This window comes from Ovis aries, chromosome 13, assembly GCF_016772045.2.
Source record: "Ovis aries strain OAR_USU_Benz2616 breed Rambouillet chromosome 13, ARS-UI_Ramb_v3.0, whole genome shotgun sequence".
NCBI lineage: Eukaryota > Metazoa > Chordata > Mammalia > Artiodactyla > Bovidae > Ovis > Ovis aries.
In genome coordinates, this window is record NC_056066.1 from 42,180,886 (window position 1) to 42,204,390 (window position 23,505).

Sequence of the window (23,505 nt, forward strand, 5' to 3'; positions counted from 1 at the left end):
GGTCGTGTCCGTCTTTGTGACGGCCACAGCGACGGTGGGCGGTTTGTAAGCGTGTGGCCGGGTCTGTCGCCGGGCGCTGTGGGTAGGTCGAGGCCCGCGCCCGCGCCGAAGGGAACCAGCGGGCTCGTGAGGACGTTTGGCAAATAAAGGAGCGAAAGATGGACGGGATGGGAGAGACACTGGGAGGGGGCTTTTCCGGCAGAGGAAACCGGGTCCTTTTACTGTGCAGCGTCTCCAGAAAAGCCCGCTCGGAATGACGCCCTGAGAATCGCTTTCCCTGCTGCTCCACAAGGCAGTTCCCAGGTCAGCGGGCTCCCCGAGCCTTTCTGGGTGCTGGGGGGAGGGGCGGCGTCAGACCCCCTACTCGACTGCCCCCGAGAAAAATCTGCAAGACCCAGCGTGAAAGGAGGAAACTTTCTTGAATCGAGGTCTGCAGGGTTCCAGGTTATATAATTAACACCTGGGCAACATCTTTCTCTGCTGATGCACCAGAACGGCCGCTGTCCCAGGGATGGGTTTTAACAGCTACACGATGGTCCCCTTCCTGCCTGTCTGGAGCATCCCTCCCGCCCTGAATCCTGTGTTTCACACACTCAGTATTATTTGCTGTTTCTAATTCTGTGCCTCCCTGCCTTGGTCCCTATTATTCCTTGTCTCTCTGATAGTGCTTTCCTTCACCTCCACTTGGCCAAAACCATTTTTATGTCTCAGGGCCCATGTCATTTGCTGAAAATCCTTCCCCTAATTTCAAAAGCAGGACACCTTTATGTCTAAGGCACTCTCACTGGAGATTTTTGTATTCCATGCCAACTGGAAACAGGAACGTGACTGTACAAGAAAATAATAAAAACTTAGGTTTATTGAACTTGCTTCAGCAAAGAAATGCACCAGAGGACACATGAGTCTCCTCCGGACAGCAGTGTAATGGAAGGGTCTCCAAGGGGTCTGGGCTGGAGTTAACCAAAGATGGTCTTGGCAAGGATGGGTCAGAGTTTGTAACCAGAATAGTCACTGGAGGGGTCAGTGGTCTTGTCTTGGAGCATGTGCTCTGCACAAGCGGAGCCGTGTGTTGCACACCACAGTTTAGTCCTGTTTTTCTGTTTAGATGTCATAAGAAGCAAAATTAGCACTAACCTTTTAAGTTAGTGCTAGTTGTGGTTTCTTCTCAGAACCCCCCACACCCCATACCTTCCAGGATGGCTGCCATCCTGTTCCTGGCAGGGGGGATGGGGCTACCTTGTTGGTTAGATCAGGTTCCTCAACCGCTGCATTACTGACAATTTGGGCCAGATAATTCTTTGGAGAGAAGAGAGGGAGGAGCTGTCCTGCACATTGTAGGGTGTTGAGCAGCAGCCCACCTACTCATGGCTGCACCCTGAGCCTGGGGCTGAGGCCCACTTCCAGCAGTGTTGCCTTCCCAGTTGCTTGCTCTCAAGTCATTTGGGCCAGGAGGACCGTCCCAGCGGCTAGACGCCACAGTCAGTCTCTTGAGGCCTTCATTGTCAGCAGCTGGACCCAAAGGCATAACGTGAGGGTGAAAATAAACATGTTCGCCCTGTGGCAAATGCTCTGCAGGTTGCTGTGGTTGCAGTGCCACCACTCCTTAAGACTGGAGCTCTTAGCTGCACATTAGATCATCGGGAATCTTTGAAATGTACCAGTGCAGGAGACAAAGATGCAGGTGCAGTGCCTGGAGGAGAGCATGGCAACCCACTCCAGTATTCTTGCCTGGAGAATCCCATGGACAGAGGAGCCTGGAGGGCTACAGTCCATGGGGTCGCAAAGAGTGGGACACGACTGAAGCAACTTGGCACACATACTTAACATTGTACTGGGAGGGAATAAACAATACAAAGTAGTAATGTAAACAACCTCAGTAACTCACAGGAAATGCTTGAGTGAAATGGATGTTGGCATTCAGAACCTTTCACATGTAAGGAACATTATGCATGGCTTTCTATTCCTGTGATTGCAGATTAGGTGATAGACTCACACCCACAGTGGGGACAACGATGAACTCACCACTGAGCCCAGCATGGTGATCAGGATCCAGGAATGACAGAGGCTCGGGAAGATGAGCCCAAGGCTGGAAGCCACTTTTTCCCCAAGTGCATTCACAGGTCTAGAGGAGGAGATTGAGAGGCCAGCCAGTTCAGAGACCCAGGTGTAGTACTCCTGAGTCCTGGGAGGTCAGCAATGTTGCCATGGCACTCATTTGCCTGCTTTCCTGTTTCACACCCTTATCCCTGACACTTGTTCCTGGAATCACATTCCTAAGTAAGTCACATACAAGCCTTTATCGCAGCTCCTTCAGGGCAGGTGAGACCAAGGCAGGAAGAGAGATGAGAATGTGAGAAATTGCAACGTGAGACGTCTGTGTCCTCAGAAGAAAGAATAACAAAAATTATATTTAAAGATACAATAAATGACTGAGATATTTCTAAAACTGCTTCAGGTGGACATCAACCCACAGACTCAAGAAGTTCTGTGGAGCCCAAGCAGGATAAATAAGTTTTATTTGTGAAATGAAATACTGTGAAACCAAAGACAACTGGTGTTCACAAACCAGAAAGGATTTGTTTGCTTGGCTTCACCCTGTTATGCAGCAGAATTCCCAATGATGAAGGGAAAACCTCCTTAACTCGGGTTAGAGGTCAGCACCCTGCCTCCTCCCACCAAAGTCAACGCCTCCTGGAAGGCTTACTGTGGGCCTGCACCTGCCTCAGCTCTCCCCATCCCAGATAACATTTCAAAGGCCAACAAGATGCCTTCAAAATTATAAAAAAAAAAGTTAAATATTGATGCTCCCCTAAGCTCTCTCAGGAGGAGTCTGAGCATGGAGGTCAAGGGTAGAGTCAGACAGGCTCCATCCAAACCCAACTCTACCACCTTCCCACCTCCTCTGCCAAGTGGGGACAAGTGTCTATACAGGAGGCGCCGTGAGGGTGAAGTGGGCTGAGTCGAGCACCTGGCAGGGCCCCCTTCAGCAGCAGAAGTGGTTGTGTTTTTGTTTTAACTCATGTTTATTTTTGGCCGTGCTGGGTCTTCCCTGCTACTCTCTGGTTTTCTCCAGTTGCAACAAGATGGGGCTACTCTTGGTTGGGGTGCGCTGGCCTCTTGCAGAGCACGGGCTCTAGGCGCTCGCGCTTCAGTAGGTGTGTGTGGTTGTGCCGTGTGGGCTTAGTTGCTCCACAACATATGGAATCTTCCTGGGCCAGGGATCAAACCCATGTCCCCTGCAACCTTAACCACTGGACCACCAGGCAAGCCCCGTGGAAGCATTTCCGTAATGACATGGGGTATCTTGAGGGCTGGAGGTGAGGGCAAGTCAGTCTGGGAGGACTTGAATTAATCGCACTCGAGTCAGGCTGAGGCAGTGGTGAGCATTTACACTGCCACTCCTGCTCTGCAAGTGCAGCCACTGTGGGTGACACGGGACCAGCACGTGTGTCCTGGCGTGCCTGTGTCACCTCGGGATCTGCCGTTAGGCCGGTGTCGTGCCGTCACAGCACAGTGGTCTTTCTGTCCCTTCTGGTCCCTGCTCTGCTTCCACGCCATCAGTCATCCATCTCCACTCTGCTCTCTGCTGTTGGTGGCTCCAAGTCGGGTCTTTGTCAGTCTCGACAGAAGAGGTAACGCAGGGAGCAAAGCCTGGGGCTGAGTTAGGCAGGACAGTGTGCCCCACTCTGTCCCAGGCAGGCCCTGCTGGAGCTCTCTCCGAGTCCTCTTAGAGGCCAGACACATCACACAGCCAAGGACTGTGATACCACCGTTGCCGAAATTGTTGGCCTATTCCCACTGTTGGCCTATTTCCCAGCACCAAGTAGAAACACAGAGACTGCGTTTTGGGTGAAGTAGAAAAGAGTAGCTTTATTGCTTTGCCAGGCAAAGGGGGGAAGAGTAGTCTAATGCCTTCAAGACCAGGTGACCCCCCTCTGGAGGGAGTGGGAAGGTGGTATAGTGTTCAGAGGGCAGGGCAGGATCAGCTCATGGAGAGTTAGGTTAGTTGACGTCAAGGTGGAGTTTCAAGTATCATCAGCCTTCTGGTTTCAACCAGTCTAGGGTCTGTGTTCTTGGGATCAGCAGTTTTCATGCGGAGGGATCTACTGCCTGTAAAAACAACTTAGGAATGTGTGTCAGATGTTTATCCATATCTTTCAGGGAACTGAGAGTTCGGTAGTTCTGCCATCACAGCTCCCTGGCCCAAGAGCTATTCTTTGCTTCTACATCTTCACATTTCCCAGTCATTAACTCTTGAGTCAGCCTTTTACTTCAAAAGATAAGGACACAAAGGCTTGTACATGGTTTCCCTGGGAATGACAGTCGCAAGCCCTCAGGAGACCGAGATCAGGGTGGCTTTACCAGAAGGGGACGCTGGGTAACTGGATTTGTTAAAAGTCGCCCTGTAACCCTCTCCCACTGCCCTGCCTGGGGCCAGACTGCTGTGGCTGGGACTTCCCAGGCAGCCAGAGGTAGATCCGGGTCTTTTCCTGGTGAGCCACCTTCATAAATTCAGCATCTTCCCAGCCTCCTCCCCACGCCTGTGGGCTCCAGAGGGACACTGTCCCTGGGCCACTGGGCTCCAGCTCTGAGGAGCATTTCGCATCCCTACCTCTCAGGGCGCCTGTTCGACGTGTATTTCTCTGAAGCCTGCCTCTCATCCACTGAAGGAAACAACTCCTGTCCATCTCTGGGCGGCGGAGGGGTGGGGGGGGTGTCGCTGCCTGGGTGGGCTTCTACCCCCTCGAGCTCTGTGCTCTAGATCAGCCCCCACGGCTGATGAGGGGTCTGTGTCATCCAGCCTGGTAGCTCCCAGCCACGTAGCACCTGAGCGTCATTGGCTGGTGCCACCAAGGAACTACATTTTTAGTTTGTTTTTTAACATATCTAACTAGACACATGTAACTAGTGATTGGCCAGCACCAGTGGTCTAGAAGACACATTAAGTTAGCCAAATAACAGCCTAAGATAGGTGAGGTTCCTGGAGTTGTACTTCCTCCAGGAAGACAGTGAATTTTTTAAGTTTTCTCTTTTGAGTGAACCGGTCTCTTCCAGTTTTGTTCCAAGGATTATATTTAGCAACTAAGAATAGCAATTTTTTAAAATCAGAAAACATCACCACAGAAAGAAGAGAATGAACAAAATAAAGCTTTATTTGAACGGCCCTGCAGATCATTTTGAGGCTCTGGTCACTGTCCCAGTTTATAGTGAAGTCATTTCCTAAGTAGTGCCCTGACTATAATGAACCAAGTCCAGTGAAACGCTACAGGTGCAGGTGTGTGGTTCTGTTAGAGCCGTGTGCTACAGCCGAGGCTGCCCATCCTCGCCTGGCCACCCAGCATGGCCACAGCAGGTGGTAAGCAACCCGATGCCCTGTGAACACCTGCACACCTGCAGGGCACCACCCACTGTGGGGCACAGAGCCAGGTGGGGGCAGCCCTCCCTGTTCTCCGGGACCCAGCTCAGCAGGCCATCCTCCCCTTGATCCACAAGTGGGCCCTCATGTGCCTGGCTATAAATAGACCCTTTGCAGCCTACCAGTCCCCATCATTTTGTTAAGTCCAGAGGACTCAAGGCACACTGGCAAAGGGAAAGACTGGCTCAGAGCAGGGAGGTAGGACGGTTTGCAGGGACCCAGTTTCAGCTGCATTAGTGAGTCCCCAGCTTCCCTAAAGAGCCCCAAGAGTGGAGCACACCAACCGGCGGCTAAGAGGGTCCTAGGCCAGGGGAGAGTAATCATCCCGGACTACAGCCTGCACAAACATACATGACCAGAACCCATCCCCACAGGTGCTTCTAGCAGCTAGGTTTCATCACACACAAATCAAGAAAAGTGGAAACACACCAAAAATAGATGCTGTGGGCTTGAGAGGTTTCAACATAGCTGTGTTAAGACAGAGGCACAAACATTTCCAACTTACATTTCCAACAAGCCAAACAGTAACCCAAAGTGCACCCTCCAGCCCGCCACGCTTCCCCACGAGCGGAGGCAAAAAAGGAGCTTTTCGTAACTGTTAAGAAGAGTGTGTGCAAGTAGAGCACACTGCATGTGTGTGGGTACCATGTTTCTTCTCAAATATAAAAGTATAAAAATAAAGTCTTCACCTTTTGTTTCTAGAAACATCTGGAGGAAACATGACTGCTGTTTGTTTGCTCCCAGTCCACCTGAGCAGACACAGGGGCTCCACCTTCCTGTGCTGTCAGGGGGACAGGGGGATGGACTTTTCACCAGGAAACCAGATTCGGGACAAGAGGGAGGAAGCTCTCCCTGGGCGAGGACCTGTCATGGGTCCCCGGGGAGGGGAGGCGGGGACTTCAGGCTTCACAAGGAGGGCAGCCTGGGTTCTGCTGGGGCGTCTAGGAACAAGCCAACTCGGGAGCTGTGTTCTAGGAACACGCATTAGGGGCCTGGTCTCAGCAGAGCCATCATTTGGCACACCCCCGCTTGTCTTTGTACTCCTGGTAGGCGCTCAGGATCTCCGTGACTACGCCAGGGTCCTCGAGGGTGGTGGTGTCCCCCAGGTCCTGAGCTCGGCCCATGACGATCTTCCTCAGGAGCCTCCGCATGACTTTTCCAGACCGAGTTTTTGGAAGACGCTTCACTACCTGGCAGGGAAGACGCAGCATTAGCCTTTGGGTGGTGCTCAGACTCCCAGCCGGTGTCCAGCTGTACTGAGATGAGGGTGTCCTGGAGGAAGACACCTCTCCCCGAGGACCCAATAGGAATGGCTGAGGTGCAGCCCCCCGACACAGAGAGCGGCGGGGCTGTGGCCTCCAGTTTTATTCTCCAAGCATGCATCCTAAGTCACTTCAGTCGTGTTTGACTCTTTGTGACCCCATGGACTGTAGCCCGCCTGGCTCCTCTGTCCATGGAATGCTCCAGGCAAGAATACTGGAATGGGTTGCCGTGCCTTCCTCCAGGGGATCTTCCCAACTCAGGAACTGAACCCGCATCTGTTACATCTCCTGCATCAGCTCGTAGGTTGTTTATCACTAGCTGTGCCTGGGAAGCCCTTGTTCTCCTCCTTCTGGACCTAAAGCTGAAACCATCCACTGCCCGGGGGTTAGCTGAATCTCCACTGCGGAGGCTCTACCCATACCTGGTGGACCTCACTGCCGACACCCATTCCTCCCTCCAGTTAAGCTGGGAGGGCTCTCGGGTGACAGCAGAACCAGGTGTTCGAGGGGCACCTTGTCTCCTCCCCTGGCTGGGACCATAATTGGCTTTTCTAACATAAGAAGTAGGAGCTGCTTGAGAGGAAAATGTCATCTTGCTCAGTGTTTGAAACTTAGCATTTGACATTATCCATTCACAGGCATTCAATGTCAAGGCAATACATGAAGGACTGCATTTAGGGCCTATAACAGCGGCCGGTCCTTAGAAAGAAACTTGTTCATCGACGGGGAGTTCAGGTGAAGCTCTGGTCACCAGGCCAACAGTGTCACTCATGTGGCACCAAGTGAGGCTGGGCCCTCCTGCCTCAGAGTCCTACCTACCAGCTAAAGAAGGTCGTGGGCTGGTGTTGAAAGGATTGAAAAGCCACCAGGGCTGAGAAGATGGCCCAGTCTTCCCCCAAAACCCACCCCAGCAAAGACTCCCAGGCAGACTCTGGCGGCATCTCCCCATCTGCCCGGGGACATCTGGTCTGGACCCAGTCCTCTCTATTTACAATGCCTGACACTCTGCAACCCAGCCAGGCCTGAGTGCCGGGCTCTGTCCATGCTGACACTATCTCCTCCCCCACTCCGAGGACGCAGCAGCCACCCCCTCACCCACCTCCTGCTGCCACCCTGTCAATGGTAGAAAGCAGAAAGAAGGCTGAAAAGCAGCAGCTTGGTGGCCCCTGAGGGGCATCCACTCACCAGGACCTGATCAGGCACTGCGTACTTGGCGATCTTGTCGGCCACCCCCAACCGGAGCTCCTTCACCACCACGTCCACATCACCCACGTCATCTTTCAACACAATGAAGGCGAAGGCGGCTGGAAGGAGAGCAGAGGTTCAGACCACGAACCACCTCCCAGGGCAGCGTGTTTCACACAATCGCCGTTAAGTCCAAAGGGGTTTTAGATCAGAGGCCAATGCACCCGTGGCCACTGGTCCCTGTAGCTGCCTCCCTGAAGGTGCATTTCCATTTTCATTCAAGGTGGAAGTGACTCCAGGAGCTCCTCTGAGGGCCCTGGGGTGGCGGACACGTGTGGAGAGACCCTGGAGCCGTGACTCACCTCTGTCCTTACGCCTGTGACACAGCCATGACATGGGCTGTCAGAGACTCACTTTCCACCATGTGCATCGGGCATGGAATCCCTCCCCAGGCACTAGTCTGTGGACCTGTGTCCAGCCTGTGGGCATCAGATCCGAAGCTATTTAAACATGAGTTCAGTGTAAAATGCAGCTGGGAGCCACTGTGCAGACAGCACAGATGAATTGCTCAGCAAGAAGCTCTATTGGGCTGCACTGGTCACCAATAGTTTAGCATAAACACCAGGTTTTGTTTTCAGTACTCGATAGAGGATCAGAGGGGCTCCCAGGCATCTCCTTAACTACGATGTCACATACGGACCCAACTCCATTTCTCTCCGTGTGAGTGGTCACTGTCCCAGCGTCACTTTGGACAGTCTGACCTGCACTGCCCCCTCCTACCGCAGCTCCCTTCACATGCAGCCTCCATATTGCTCGCTGGCCTGCATATGCCTGCCCCGAGCCCACCCCTGATCAAGACGCCTACAATCCCCGCTGAGCCGATCCAGCTGCCTGTCCCCTCTCCCTGGGCCCCTCCAGCACATGAGCCCACAGGGCAGGGACTTAGGTCGCTCCCTAGGTCTGCATCCTAATCACACGAGACCTGGGGAGCTCTCCTCCATCAGGTCAAATGCAGAGAGAGTGGGGAAAAACACACACACACAGTTTTTGTTGTTCATGTTTTACAAGTGGACAAATGCTCAAATGTGTTAGAAATCAGGAAAATGCACATAACCATAGCCAATACACAAATTCTCTCCCAAAGCCTGGCAGGCAACACCCAGAGCCACTAGGAGGCAAGGGAGGCTGGTGGAACGTGGCATGGGCCAAGGGCCCTGAGACGCACACACGAGGACTTGTCCTGTCTCATTCCCTCAACCCCTGACACCCCCACCTTGAGTCTTAGCCAGTTCACAAGGGAGACAGCCTCACAGGTGTGTCCTTCATGGTAACTGAAAATGCTTTTTTAAAGCACTTAATAAGTGTTCAGTTTTCCTAAAGGTTGGCTTAGAGACAGTGAGTAACTCATAGAAGAGCAGCACACAGACATGGCCAGGAGGCTGGAGATGCTAGGACCCCAAGAGGAAGTGTGCCTGGGCTGCTCCAGACAGAGAGCTCCATCTGTCCTGAAGGGCAACATGGAGAGCCGGTCAGGCCAGGCCAGTGTCACCACTGCCCGCCTGGCATTACAGCTCAGATGAGCCTGTCCCTTCCCAGACCCACCACTTAGAAACCGGCAGGCTTTGAAACAAAGTGTGTCAGTGAGGATCAGTCCTGTCACGGGCTCTGCACTTCCCTGGCCCATCGCTGTGCAGGGGAACCCAGGTCAGACTCCCCCAGAGAGAGTCCGGGCCTTCCACGTGTGGGCAGCGAGGGGCACTTGCACACAGATCCCTAGCAGGGTAGCCAGGTGAAGCCGTGGACCAGGAGGAAGCGCCCCGAGCTCAGCTGGGCCAACAGGTCAGGGCTGCTCGCCACAAGTGAGTGTTCCTCAAAGATGACAGAGCTGCGGCGCTGCAGAATCCAGACTTTTTTCTACCATTCGTGCTGTTCGGCCCCCTCCCCCAAACCCCCGCTTGAAGGAGGGGTGAGCCAGCAGCCTGACCCCAGGGAAAGCCCTGGCCCTGCCCACGAGTCCATGCCTCCTAGAGGCCCCACCCCCAGGGCCGGAGGGTGGAGGACGCACCTTCTCCCTTGATGTCGTGCGGGTAGCCAATGACAGCGGTCTCGGGCACCGCAGGGTGGTCAGCCTGGGCAGGACAGAACACACAGAGGTGAGGCACTGACTCAGACTCAGCCCCCAGACCAGCGGCGGCCGTGCTTACCAAGGCGTCCTCGATCTCCGCGGTCCCCACCCGGTGGCCGCTGATGTTGATAACGTCGTCCATGCGCCCAGTGATCTCGTAGTAGCCCTCCTCTGTTCGGTAAGCCCCGTCTCCCGTGAAGTAGTAGCCTGCACCACAGCGCGGGAGTCGGCCCCAGCTCCCAGCCAGGACCGGTAGGGCTCCCGTCATTCCACGAGAGACCCCCTGAACAGGAGGAAGTGCAGACCCTCCCCCCCCAGCAGACCCCCGCAGGGAGACACTCCCCAGGTGCTGCCTGGCTGGTGCCAGTAAAGGGCAGAATGGCTGCCAGATGGCCGGAGGCTGAGCCTGGAAGCAGGAGCTGTAAGGAGCCCACTCCAGCTTCCCCATTAGTGTCTCTGATGGGCTTGCCACTGCTGGGCATCAGTTCCTACCGGCACACGTATTTGCGAACTTCCGCCCGACCACACTACACAAGTCAGGAGGACAACAACAGGGAGACAGGGAAGGCCTGGGGCCACCACTGTCATTGCCAGGGTGGTGTCCTTGTGCTTCTCCTGGGAGCCCACAGCCTGAGCCCCCAGGAGGACCCCAAGCAGGGCCACTTCCAACTCAGAGGGAAGGAAAATAGGGACAGTTCACATAACCCCCGGCCCCTTGGAAACAGTTCTGGGACTGTCCAGCAGCAGCAGCAGGGAAAGGCTCACCGGGGTAGGTCTCGAAGTAGACGTCCAAGAATCGCTGGTGGTCTCTGTAGATGGTCCGGGCCATGCCCGGCCAGGCCTGGGACAGGCACAGAGCCCCAGACACATCTCCGCCCTCCAGGACATTTCCCTGCAGATCCAGGAGACAGAAGGAATGACCATCTCCTGTTCTCCAAACCGCCGGGCCCAACGCAGGCACAGGACAGGCACCCCAGAGGGCTTTCCCCTCTAAGAGGAGGCCCTGCGGCGGGTGCCTTGTGAGGGGAGAGGGCAGGGGGGCCAGGGAGGCATGACAAGCAGTGGGGCTGGGCAGAGCGTGTGGAAGGGGTGGTCCACCTTCTCATCCATGAGAACGGGAACAATGCCGAACAGGGGCCTCATCGCCATGCAGGGCAGGATCTCTGCCCCCTCCTCTGAGGGCCGTGGAGAGATGCAGATGCCCCCCGTTTCTGCAGGGGATAAGAAGAAACGCCAGTGGGCCTGGGGCTACTGACACGTGCGTCCAGACCGCATGGGCACTGGGTCCACACAGCACACAAGGGTGCACGCCAGAGAGGGAGGGAAGGACCTGCCATCCGGGGCAAGGAAATGGCCCCGGTGACAAAAGGACCTCTGTCTGAGGAGAAACCAGGCTAGAGTGCTGGTCCCTCCACTGTGGAAACAAGAACACACCTAGGGCAGCCCCAGGAGCTGAGGTCCCCAGCCTGTGTCATGGGGACATGGGGGCAGCGGAAAGGAGGACAGAGGAAAAGAATGCTCAGGGCAAGGACCCCAGACAGGGAGAACAGCCCCAGGTTCTGCCCCTGGTCATTTCTCTGGATTCATCAGCCTGCAGGGGAAGGCCCACCAGGGCTCCGCTGTAGGGAACACCCAGGGCCTTTCTGAACCACGAGGCCTGCAAACCAGGAACATCTCTTTCTGGCTTCTTGAAGGATGAGACTTCAGCCACTTCAGTGAGGGGTCTCTTGGCCCCCAAATTCTGATAAGTCAGACACCCCAGAGGAGAGGGGCAAATCAAAGCAAAACAATGCAAATAAAACTTCTTTTCCCACTAACATCTAATCCTAGACTCAAGGTCCCTTAAACAGCAGGCCCCAGGCTAGACTATGCTGGGTTCAGGAGGTGGGCCGCCATGGACGGGACCCTTGTGGGCTCCTGTGTCACCCCCTCCACGCCCACCCAGGCCCCACCTTACAGACGAGGAAAGGAGGCTCGGGGAAGCCTTCACACCCAGGTGTCAGAGCTGCAGAGCAGCAGCAGCCCCGAGCTCCTCTCCCCAAATGCCAGGCGCCCATGGGGCTGAGCCTCCCCCGATGGACAGGCTCACCTGTCTGCCACCAGGTGTCTACCAGCGTGCACCGGCCGTCCCCCACCACCCTGTGCAGCCACTCCCAGGCCTCGTGGTTGATCGGCTCTCCCACTGCAACCATACGAGACAGAAGTGTTAAGAGACTCCACAGGGCTGAAACCAAAGGAGCGGATTTCATGAGGAAAACAGATCTGTTAGTTGTCCTGAAAGGCACACAGGAGACTTGAGAAAGCAGTGAGATCATCCTCTTTATGGCCATTGAAGAATACAAATGACAGTGAGATATTTTCAATATCAGGGGGTCAAAAACCAAGAGGCTGGCAAGAGTGTGGAGGAAACACCAGCATATACACCACCCGAGTGCAGCTTGGGAGCGATGCAGGCATTTCTCTTCCTGTTTGTTTATGGTCATCCCAACTAGGGACCGAACCCATGCCCCTGCAGTGGAAGCTCAGAGTCCTAACTACAGGACCACTAGGGAAATCCCTCTCTTCCTGTTTAGAAGTGACACTCCTGCTGCAAATGCTCTAGGCACCTGCTGCTGGCAGAATGCAGTAAAGCCACACATGCTTGTTCTGTGATGAGAAGGCAGCGCCCAGCCCCAGAAGGAAAAATGGACGAGGGTGTTCCTGCAGCCTGCAGCTAAAAACGGTCCGTGGAGCAGAGAATGGCAAAGTGAGTCATGGCACTTTCCTGATGGCCAAAGCATGCAGCAGTCCCAGTGCAGGAGCCGCTGTGCTGGTCACCCCTCTGCCAGTGCAGCCGCACGTCGTTGCGGGGAAGTCGTTCTGGCTCACAAGCCATTTAACTTGGACTTAGGCTGACGACAACAGCTCATCTGTGGCCTGTCAAACAGACCCTGTAATCTGCTTTAGTCATTAAAAAGCAGGGAAAAGGGCATACCGACCAGAAGTTTAGGAGATAAGAGATAAATGCCTCCTGCCTGGGATGCCAACACTGGGACTCCTTTGATGATAAGACTCTTCTCCTAGGGCCACGGCTGTACTGACTCTGTGTACGTGCTGAGGGGCTTCTTCAGAACCTTGAAGGCATGTATTCCTGACTTGTTTGATGTACTTTGTTCTGATAAGACATAGAATTGCTAAAAACCATACTTCTCTGGCAGAGAAAGCAATGGCAACCCACTCCAGTTCTCTTGCCTGGAAAATCCCATGGGCGGAGGAGCCTCGTAGGCTGCAGTCCACGGGATCGTTAAGAGTCGGACACAACTGAGCGACTTCACTTTCACTTTTCACTTTCATGCATTGGAGAAGGAAATGGCAACCCACTCCAGTGTTCTTGCCTGGAGAATCCCAGGGACAGGGGAGCCTGGTGGGCTGCCGTCTATGGGGTCGCACAAAGTCGGACACGACTGAAGCGACTTAGCAACAACATACTTCTCTGGAGCAGCTCCTCAGATCTAGCCTCCTCAGCTTGGCTTGAATAAAACTCTCTTCTATTTTTATTAGTTGCTCGCAAAGAGTCGGACACGACTAAGCGACTAAATAACAATTCTTATTATACACTGGTTACTAATTATTTTCCTCAACAATACTCTGGTCTCAGAACACCCCACAGGCCTCTGCTATTGGCACTGGTTATGCGGCTGGGCTGCCCCGTTACAGAGGCCCGGCTAGCCTGTGAGGGCTCCCTGGGGCAGGGGGTTTCGGCACACTCCTGGTCCGAGAGAGTGGCTCTGGTCATGGGCTTTAGGGAGTGAGGCCCACAGGAGTCTGCCAGGCCTGGGGGACACACAGACCCTCAAGCAGCGTCTCCCTCATTACCTGGTCCTGCTTCCTTAGCAACTAAATCCCCTACGGGAGAACAGGCCTGAAACCTTCCCCCTCCAAGGACCACCTCAACTCAAGGTCACCTTTCCAAAATGTCCTCACGTGACCTGGTGACATGGATCCAAATTATCATAAAAGTGAAGGTAACCTCTAATCTCGCAACACCATCCCTGCCTGGAGACACGCACCCAAGGACAGAACGGCACAGATGCCCGTGCTGGGAACAGAGTGGGTAAAATCCCGGGCAGCAGTGGGGAACCAGCCAGGGCCTGACCTTCCCACAATGCTGAGTTTTCATAATGAAGACGGAGCACAGCCAAGGTCGCAGTGCTGAGCTCCAGTCCCTCCACGGCTGTGGGCTCCGGAAGAGGGCTTCCAGGGAGGACATCTGCTTTCTACAGCTGTGGCCACATCAAGTGGACTCAGCGCAGACATGGCCATTGTGATGAAGCATCCAGAGGCCTGCGCGGCTCCGATACACACACGCCTGCAGCCGCTCACCTGAGCCCAGGGTCCGCAGAGAAGAGCGGTCATACTTCTTCACCCAGGAGTCCTCGAACTTCAGCAGCAGCCGGTAGGCCGTCGGGGCGCCATAGAACTGATTGATCTTCAGCCTCTGCACCATCTCCCAGTACCGACCTATGAGAGGCCCCGGGTCATGTCACCTCCGTGAGCCTCACTCAGAGGTGACCCACGTTACCATGTGCTGGATGCATGCAAACACCTACAGTGTCCACGAAACCCACTCTGCACCACTGCTGGAAGGGGAGGGGCTCCCCGTGCACCACCTCCGCCTGGCCCTGGGCCTGCCAGCCCACGTCCTGACCCACGTGACACGGCAAGGAAGCAGTCAAAGGGATGTTACGGTGAAGTAGCACCAATGCAGAACCCACGTCCAGGAGGACATAAACAGCCTCCAGAGGTGACCAGTGCTCCCTGGAGCAGCGGTGACACACAGGATGCACAGGCCCTATCACCCCCAACTCACTGAGGCCACCTGAGACGCGCCTCCCATCCCTAGCCAGGCCCCCTGCGTGTCTTCCAGGAGCACAGCTGGCCTCTGCAGGAGGCTGGAGAGGACCCAGGCAAGGGACCAAAGTTCTGGGCACAGAGCTATCATCGCCGTGGACTGCCTGGGCGACAGCCTCAGCACAACTTCCAACATCTGGTCTCATCTGAACAGACACTGGAGGACGCGGTGGCATGAGGGAGGGAGATGCCAGGAGAGCAAGATGGGGGTCTTCAAAGGAATGCCACTCCATGGCATCGGCTCCAGGTCACACTGCCCGAACAGCCCGAAGGACAGGCAGCAGGGGACCCAGGAGGCTGGCCACTGGCCTGGGTTTCGAGGAAGGGCAGGATCCGGTCAGTGGCCACAGAGGTGAGAGAGATGTTAGGGTGGGTGGTGTCTTGAAGCCTTCAGAGGTCAGACCCTCTCCACTGCTCGTGTGACCCCTCTGCACACCTGGCCCGGCCTGGCAGCTTTGTCACCGGAACTCTCCACCACTTGCCCCACACCCTCCAACCTCTGCTCCTCCTTCCGGCCCCTCCTGCAGCCCGCACCCGCATTGGGGTAAACTGGAGTGCTCTCAAAAAGGACGCTGGTCGCTCCGTTGCAGAGGGGCCCGTACACCACATAGCTGTGTCCCGTGATCCAGCCGATATCAGCCACGCAGCCGAAGACGTCACCTGGCCGGTAGTCAAACACAAGCTGCAGAGACAGGGGAGGGGCTATCAAGAGCTTGGCAGCAGTTCCTGCACATCGCTGGGTGTGTCCTGTCAGAGCCCGGCTGCTACCACAGCCCCCGAGAGCAGCACTCAGGGCAGAACAGCCATGGTGAGGAGACGGCCACTGGGGACAGCAGAGGGAGCCAGACCCCAGAGAGGACACTCCACAGCACAAAGCCCACCCATGTGCCGGGAGTCACCCAGCACTGACCCTGAGGTGGGGTTGCGGGGCAGAAGTCAGGGCCTTGGGGGAGCCGGAGAAGCCTGCATCCTAACACAGGTGGGAGCCACACGTGTACCCACAGGTGAACTCCATGCAGTCCTGTGTCTAAAATAAGGGCACCTCTGCCTTTAGTGGTTTAGTCGCTAAGTCATATCTGACTTTTGCGACCCCATGGACTGTAGCCCACCAGGCTCCTTTGTCCATGGGATTTCCCAAGCAAGATTACTGGAGTGGGTTGCCATTTTCTTCCATATTAAGTTAAGCCATATTTTTTTTTAATCTTTTAAAAAGGGCAAAAAAACAAAAGCCAAATCGACCAAGAAACACATCAAGCCTCATCAGCTTTTAAGAGCCTGAGACATGGCCATCTGCTTATTCTTGCCAAAGGCTCAAACCTGAGCCTGACTCAGTCTGCAGGTCCACCTGCCCGTCTGTGGGAGACAAAGGGACAGAGGGACACAGGGCTGGGCACAACAATGGACAGCGCTTAAGGCAGTGACAGGGTGGAGCGAAATCCACCAGCCAAATATGGCCTACCCGCAACCACTAGCCTGTGGGGGACAGTGGAGGACGGGGAAGCCTGGCATGCCAGTCCATGGGGTCGCAAAGTCAGCCCCAGCTGAGTGACTGAACAACAATCAGTGGACAATAGTAAGCCTCAGTATCTAGGGATGCACACTAGGGTGACAAAACCAGGAAACCGGGGCAGGGACACTATAAAACCCGGATGCACGTCAAGGGGCCAGGGGGACTGGGATCAGGTGGGCCAGGAAGGGGCTTCCGTGTCAGGCGGAGGTATTCCAGTTTTTGACTGAAGTAGGTTTGTTGAGCAATCATTTGTGAAATCACACATTTCATTTTGATGGTTTTCTGTATCTGTGTTTTTGTTTTATTTATTTAGCTGGGCCAGGTGTTGGTTGTGGCAAGCAGCATCTTTAGTCTTCACTGAAGGATCTTTAGCTGCGGCATACAGGATCTCGCTCCCTGACCACAGATTGAATCTGGACCACTTACATTGGGAGCATGGAGTCTGAACTGCTGGACCGCCAGAGAAGTCCCTGTGTCTGTGTTCTCTTTTGCAGTAAAGGTGTTTTTTAACCTTTGGACAAGCAGTCCCATCTCCTGCTGCCACAGACACACCCTGAGGTCCCCCAGTAGTTCCCAAACAGCACAGTGGTCCCAAGTTGGCCGGGACCCTGCGGAGCTGTGAGCCAAGGCAGAATCTCAAGGAAACAGCACTCCCGCTCCACCAGTGAAGCAGGACACCCACACCCCAAAGCCCACAGCATCCTGAGACTGAGAGGGTTTTAATACAATGCATACCCACTGTGCCACGTCTTTCAAGAGACTGGTGTTCTGTCTCCTTGCCGTTCTTGGAAGGAGAGCAGGTGCCCGGGACCAGCAAGGCACCCCGACACCACCACTCACATCCCCGAAGCCTGCTCACATCCCCACCACCCCTGCAGACTCAACTTCCCTTTCCCTGAAGAAACCAACAGCCCTAACACCTTCAGCACATGCACAGACACACACATATATGCACACTCACAGACATACACTTACATATAAAAGGCTGAAAGTTTCTATTCCTAATGCTTTAAAATGCCCTCACTGTATTGAAGAGAAATTCAAAAGATGGTCCCGCCCTTGCATCCCCATTGCTTCTGCTCATGCAGACAGTGCCCTAGTAACGCTTGAAAACAAATGGAAACTATTTCACCACATTGACAGCTTCCCTAATGCTGTGTGTGTGTTAGTCGTGTTCATGCTCAGATGTATCCGATTCTTTGTGACCCCATAGACTGTTGCCCACCACACTCCTCTGCCCATGGAATTCTCCAGGCAAGAATAGTGCAGTGGGTTACCATTCCCCTCTCCAGGAGGATCTTCTCAAGATTTGAACCCAGGTCTCCCACATTCAGATTTTTTTCCATCTGAGCCATCTGGTACTGCTAAGTCACTTCAGTCGTGTCCGACTCTGTGCGACCCCATAGACAACAGCCCACCAGGCTCCCCCATCCCTGGGATTCTCCAGGCAAGAACACTGGAGTGGGTTGCCATTTCCTTCTCCAATGCATGAAAGTGAAAAGTGAAAGTGAAGTCGCTCAGTCGTGTCCGACTCTTAGCGACCCCACAGACCGCAGCCTACCAGGCTCCTCCATCCATGCGATTTTCCAGGCAAGAGAACTGGAGTGGGGTGCCATTGCCTTCTCTGATCTGAGCCACCAGGGAACCCCTAATGCTAATTTCGTTAGCATTAGGGAAATAGGGAAACACTTTGACCCATTCTTCGACTTCTTTGGTGTTCAGTCTCAGTAGTTGCATTTTCCAAAGTGTTCTGACTTACGCAACGTTTCAGTCTTTGCAACACACCTCCCCAGAGCCAAGCAAGAGACTTTCAGACAAGAACGGCTCCGTGATTACCACAGTCACCCAGCAGCCAGAAGACAGCGGCTTTAACATGGATAGTGTCAAGCGTAATACCTCGTCTGTCTGGCCTGGTTCTAGCCATATCTGTCGTTCTGCCTCACTTCCACATCCTCAGACCTGCCCACGAGCGGCCTGCACTCACAGGCCGCATCTCTGCCTTCCACCACTGGCTCCTAGTCCACACTCATCCACGAGGTCCGCCTCCAAGTGACTGACCTGGCTGATCAGCATAGCCCGCCCCCAACCCCGCCAGTGACTGAGGGGACGGGGCCCTGGATCTCAGCCAGAATGTAGGTGCTCTCAGTGTCCAAGCCTTGCTTGGATGGACCTGGGCTTCCGGGTCACCTGGCCAGTCTGCTCCACTGCTGCTCACGCTGGTAGGGGCTGAGTTCTGCTTCTGGCCAGAGAAAATCAGGTCCACAGACAGTATCCTGAGAGCGTGTCTCTGACCCCTTGGAAAGGGTCAGCTCCTCCCCAAGGCAACCAGGGATGCACAGTAACCAGAGGCCCCCACCCACTCACTCATATTTAAACGAGTGCTGATTTTTAAATGCATTTACTGGAATAAAGCTGTTCCAGATCATTTGCTTCATAATCCTTAAAGGATGGCCCCCTGGATGCAATCTCCATGGACTAAATTTAAGTCTCCTCATAAAAGCAAATCTTTTAAAAATTTTTTTCCTTTTAAATTGAGGCCCCAGTAAGCAGAGCCTAGAGGCCACAGCATTTTAGAGGCCCATAAAAATGTTTTACTTTCTTTTAAAATCAGACCCAAAAGATCTCTTAAATAGAAGCAAGCATTTTAACAAATAACAGCAATGTACTCGTCCTTACACCAATGCAGTCATATGGGAGAAGGGTCCAGGAAGGCTGGAGTGTCCAGGGCACCCAGTGCCAGAAAGCAGCTGTGCCAGCAGCAGGGCAGGCCCCAGAAAGACTCAGCACACATGTGATGGGCTGAGGACAAGCAGGAAACCAGGGCACGCGGGACCCAGGCCCTTCTGACAGGCACAGACACTGCCCCGCAAGCCCACCCCTCCAACCACACTGGTGCCAGGACTTCTGGCCCTGCTCTTGAACACAGCAGCAGTTGTGGCCCCCCAGTCCAGCCGCCCCTAGCCCCTCCTGCAGATCTCCCCAGGGTGGCGCCTTACCCGGTGCGTCAGGGCAGCATACAGCAGGTAGCCCGCCTGGGTGTGAACGAGCCCCTTGGGCTTCCCAGTGCTCCCCGAGGTATATAACAGGAAGAGCGTATCCTCACTGCCCATGCTCTCTGGGGCACATACCGGCTCCTCCTTGGCCATCTCCTGTGAGGGAGAGGACTAGATGGCCCATCAAGGATAGAGACTTTGCCCCACACCCAGCCTCCCAGAGACCTCCTCTTCCCCACAGCCGCAGGACTTGGGAGACCAGGCTCAGGGTTCACCTTATCTAGCCCGCCCTAGATAAAAGATAAAAGGATGGATCCAATCATTTCATTATGTGAAGTGTTTCCCTCTGTTTGTGGACTTTGAGTTCCATCTTCCCCACCAGGATGGAAGCCCATCAGATAACACAGAGGAACACTGGGTACCTCTGAGGGACCCAGATTGAGAACTACACTCTAATAAGACCCAGTTAATCCAATGGCAAACTCTTCTGCTCAAACTATACAAAAAAAGATAGACTCACCTGCTCAAGAGAAACATCCAGATCCCCCATGTGGACCTTGTTGTCTGTCCTGTGAGCCACCAGGACATGCTGGACGGATGGACAGATCTTTATGGCTTCGTCCACGATCTTCTTCAGCTGCACCACGCGCCCTCCCCGGAGTCCTTGGTTGAAGGTAATAACCACCTTGCACTGGGCTATCGGAGTCAAATGCAGGAATTTCTGGTCAGTTTCCTCCCTACTCTGACTCTCACAGCCCAGACCACCACACGTCCCAGGCCTAAGGGTGTGATGGAGGAAGTCCATCCTTGAGCAGGAGGGTCCACACAGAAATGTGAAGTTCCACATTGGGACTTTGGGAACTTCGTGCTCAGAACCTAGGAGAAGTGGGTGTAATGGAGAGGAGCCATCTCAACTCTTCCAGATTTCCATTCCCACTCCCACCTGCTCTGGGGGAACCCTCCACCACCCACCCTCCACCCACAATACCCAAACCCGGAATAAACTGAAGGAATCAGGGATAAGGTGGGCTACTGTACAACTGGCCCCTGAGGAAGAGCCTGGAACAAACATCCAGCTGCCCTGCTGACGACCACACACAGCCCTCAACCTGTGGTGTGGGCACAGAGGCCTGATTCGGAGTCATGGGCAGAGGTCCTGGGGAACCACCCCACCCAGCAGCCCTCAACCGGGTCCATCGCCCCTTGGGGGCCATGCTGATGCATGGGACCCCATTGCTTTGGGGATTCCCATGTGGTCTGAGACCTGGGCACCCATGGGGGCAGCTCCCTGGCCTCACACCCCACAGCCTACAGTGCCTCCCAGGACCCCCTCCCCAGTGAACTGCCTGCACTTGAATTCTCACTCCAGGACCAGCTCCTGGGGCCCTACCCAAGGCACTAGTCTCCCTCAGTTTTGCAGTCTGAGACGCACTTTCAAAAGGCATGCTCACAACCTCTCTTCCTCCCAAGCAAGAACCCTGGAGGTGGCACAGCCCTGCCGGCCACCTGAGACAGGTGGACAGAGCCTGCCCAAGACTCTCCAGGCCTGTCTCCCTGGGCGGGGACTGTCCAGGGAAGCTCTGCATCAGGCAGGAAGGGAGACGGACCAAGAGAGGGAAAGGGACCCCTTCAACGGCGTATGAGGCAGGATGCTCAAGATCCCCTGGAGGAGACACCAGCCCCTGCCCATCCTGGGTGCTGGGACCCTGGCCTCCGTGATGCAGGCCTTACTCCTGGTGCCCACCTGTGCAAGGCCTCCCTGCCCGAGCGGTCCTCCAGGACTGGAACCTCCAATCCCTGGCAGGTCCAGTCCCCAGGAGGTGCTTGGGGAGCCTCCACTCCCTGAGGCCCCTGAGGACGGGCAGCAGGGCTGTGGCAAGTGCATCAGCACAGGTGGGACCACAGACACTTTGTCTGTGGGAATTTGCTTTCACCCCAGTTTTTTTTTTCCCCCAGATCTCAGCATCTGTATTTGTCTTTGTTTTAATATTTAGTTATTTTCCTATGCTGGGTCCTCGTTGCTGTGCATGGGCTTTCTCTAGTTGCAGTGAGCAGAGGCTACTCTCGAGTTGCCGTGTGTGGGCTTCTCATTGCGGTGGCTTCTCTTGTTGCAGAACATGGCTCTTGGACATGAGGGCTTCTTGAGTTGCAGCTCGTGGGCTCAGTGGTTGTGGCACATAAAGTTAGTTGCCCTTTGGTATATGGAATCTTCTGGGACCAAGGATTGAACCCCTGTCCCCAGCATTGACAGATTCCCAACCACTGGACCACCAGGCGAGTCCTATATTTGGTTTTAATTGCTCCCATGGCCAATTACCACAAATTTAGTGTCTCAGAACACCCACTGATTTTTTTTTTAGCTTATGGTTCTGTAGCCTGGGTGAGCTCAGCAGGGTCCTCTGCTTAGAGTTTCACAGCCAGTATCAAGGGGTCAGGGGTTGGGGATCTCACCTGAAGCTTGGGGTAGAATCTGCTTCCAGGCTATTCAGGGTGTTGACAGAACTCAGTTCCATGTGACTGCAGGACTGAGGCCCCCACCTTGCTGACAGTCGGTCAGGGGTTGTCCTCAGCTTTTAGAGCCACTACACCCCCCCAGGGCAACACCTCCTCATCCTCAAAGCCAGCAAAGGCAGGTCAAGTCCTTGCCCCACTTTGAATCTCTCTGACCTTCCTCTCTGCCACAGTTTCAGCCAAAGAGAGTTCTGTGTTTTTAAGGACTTAGGTAGTTAGCTTGGGACAACCAGCATCATTCCCCCATCTTAGCACCCCATCACACCTGCAGAGGTCATCTGCCACGGAAGGGACATATTCACAGATACTGGGGGTTGGGGCACTGGCAATTGCTCGGGCCACTATTCTGCCTTCATAGCCTTTGCCATGAGGGAGTCTACGTCAATCACATGCAAGGCCACATGAAGAGGAAGAGACCCTGGCCCCCCAACCACCCAAGCCAACCCAGCTAATGTCCCAGATACCACAGAGCGTGGTGAAGCCACTCCCACTATGCCCACCTGACTCCTGCCCCACAGAATCACGAAATATAATAAGAAAATACACTATTCTAAGTACTAACTTTTGGAGTAGCTTGTAATACAGCAACAAATAACCAAAATACTACACTCACTGACCCAAGAGGACACAGACACTTGTCCGAACAGGGTCTTACCCCCAGGAAACTGATACCTGAATGGAGGTGTAGGATACTGGGGAAGAGTTGCTTAATGGCAAAGTTCTGGAGAAAAGCTATAGGAGTTTTCCCTACTGAGGCACTTGGAGCTGACTGGGCCCTGCCTTCCCATGGCCTGGCTGTTTAGGATTCCTGAGGTCTAGGAGTTGCCCTGCATCCAGTTACCAATTCCCCAGAATCAGCTGCGTTTTCTTATTTCAGAGAATCTTAACAGAAACATTTGGTAACTATGACCACATCAGCAAGTCAGAAAAGGAGCAGCCTAATGTAATGTTAAAAGCATCAGCAAGATGCCTGGGTTCAAACCCTGGGTCTGTCACTAAGCAGAAGTATGCTCCTGGGAAAGTCACTTCACTTCTCTGTGCCTGGGTCCCCAGGACCAGATGGCTTCACTGGAGAATTCTACCAAATCAAAATAAATTAACATCAATCTTTCTCAAACTCATCCTAAAAATTGCAGAGGTGGAAATGCTTTCTCACTCCTTCTATGTGGCCACCATTACCCTGATCCCGAAATCAGACAAACACATCACAAGAACAGAAAACTACAGACCGAAATCCCTTATAAACACTGATGCAAAAACTCTCAACCAAATGCTAACTGTATCCAGTAGCATAGCAATAAGGTTATATACCATGACTAGGAGGGATTTACTCCTGGAACGCAAGGATGGTTCAACATACGAAAATCAAGGATAGATATATATATCAGTGGAGCATAACACAGAACTCAGAAAAGAGCCCTCAAATATATAGTCAAGTTAGTTTTGACAAGGATGTCAAGACCATTCAACGTGGGAAGAATGGTTTCTTCAACAAATGGTGCTGGTATCGCTGGATATGCACAGATTTTAAAAAATGAGGTTGGACCCTTACTTCCCACCATATACAAAAACTAACTCAAAATGCATCAAAGACCTAAATGAAAAAGCTAAGA

The 23,505-nt window shown here is 54.0% G+C and overlaps 1 protein-coding gene across 2 annotated transcripts in view; it reads right to left on the reverse strand.

Annotated features, from left to right (window-relative positions):
• Positions 1 to 5,135: 5,135 nt before the first annotated feature.
• The window catches only part of ACSS1 (acyl-CoA synthetase short chain family member 1), a 44,060-nt gene continuing 25,690 nt past the window's right edge, over positions 5,136 to 23,505 (reverse strand). Inside the window, exons 4-14 of one of the 2 annotated variants that reach the window (XM_015099680.3) lie at positions 19,902 to 20,077; positions 19,385 to 19,537; positions 15,413 to 15,560; positions 14,351 to 14,488; positions 12,078 to 12,170; positions 11,087 to 11,199; positions 10,754 to 10,880; positions 10,068 to 10,195; positions 9,929 to 9,992; positions 7,864 to 7,982; positions 5,136 to 6,606 (exon numbers count right to left, since the gene is read on the reverse strand). In XM_015099680.3, the coding sequence (XP_014955166.2) occupies positions 6,427 to 6,606; positions 7,864 to 7,982; positions 9,929 to 9,992; positions 10,068 to 10,195; positions 10,754 to 10,880; positions 11,087 to 11,199; positions 12,078 to 12,170; positions 14,351 to 14,488; positions 15,413 to 15,560; positions 19,385 to 19,537; positions 19,902 to 20,077 (1,439 nt within the window). In that variant the 3' untranslated portion in view covers positions 5,136 to 6,426. The remainder of the gene's footprint in view (positions 6,607 to 7,863; positions 7,983 to 9,928; positions 9,993 to 10,067; positions 10,196 to 10,753; positions 10,881 to 11,086; positions 11,200 to 12,077; positions 12,171 to 14,350; positions 14,489 to 15,412; positions 15,561 to 19,384; positions 19,538 to 19,901; positions 20,078 to 23,505) is intronic. The other variant, XM_042229650.1, reaches the window with a different exon arrangement.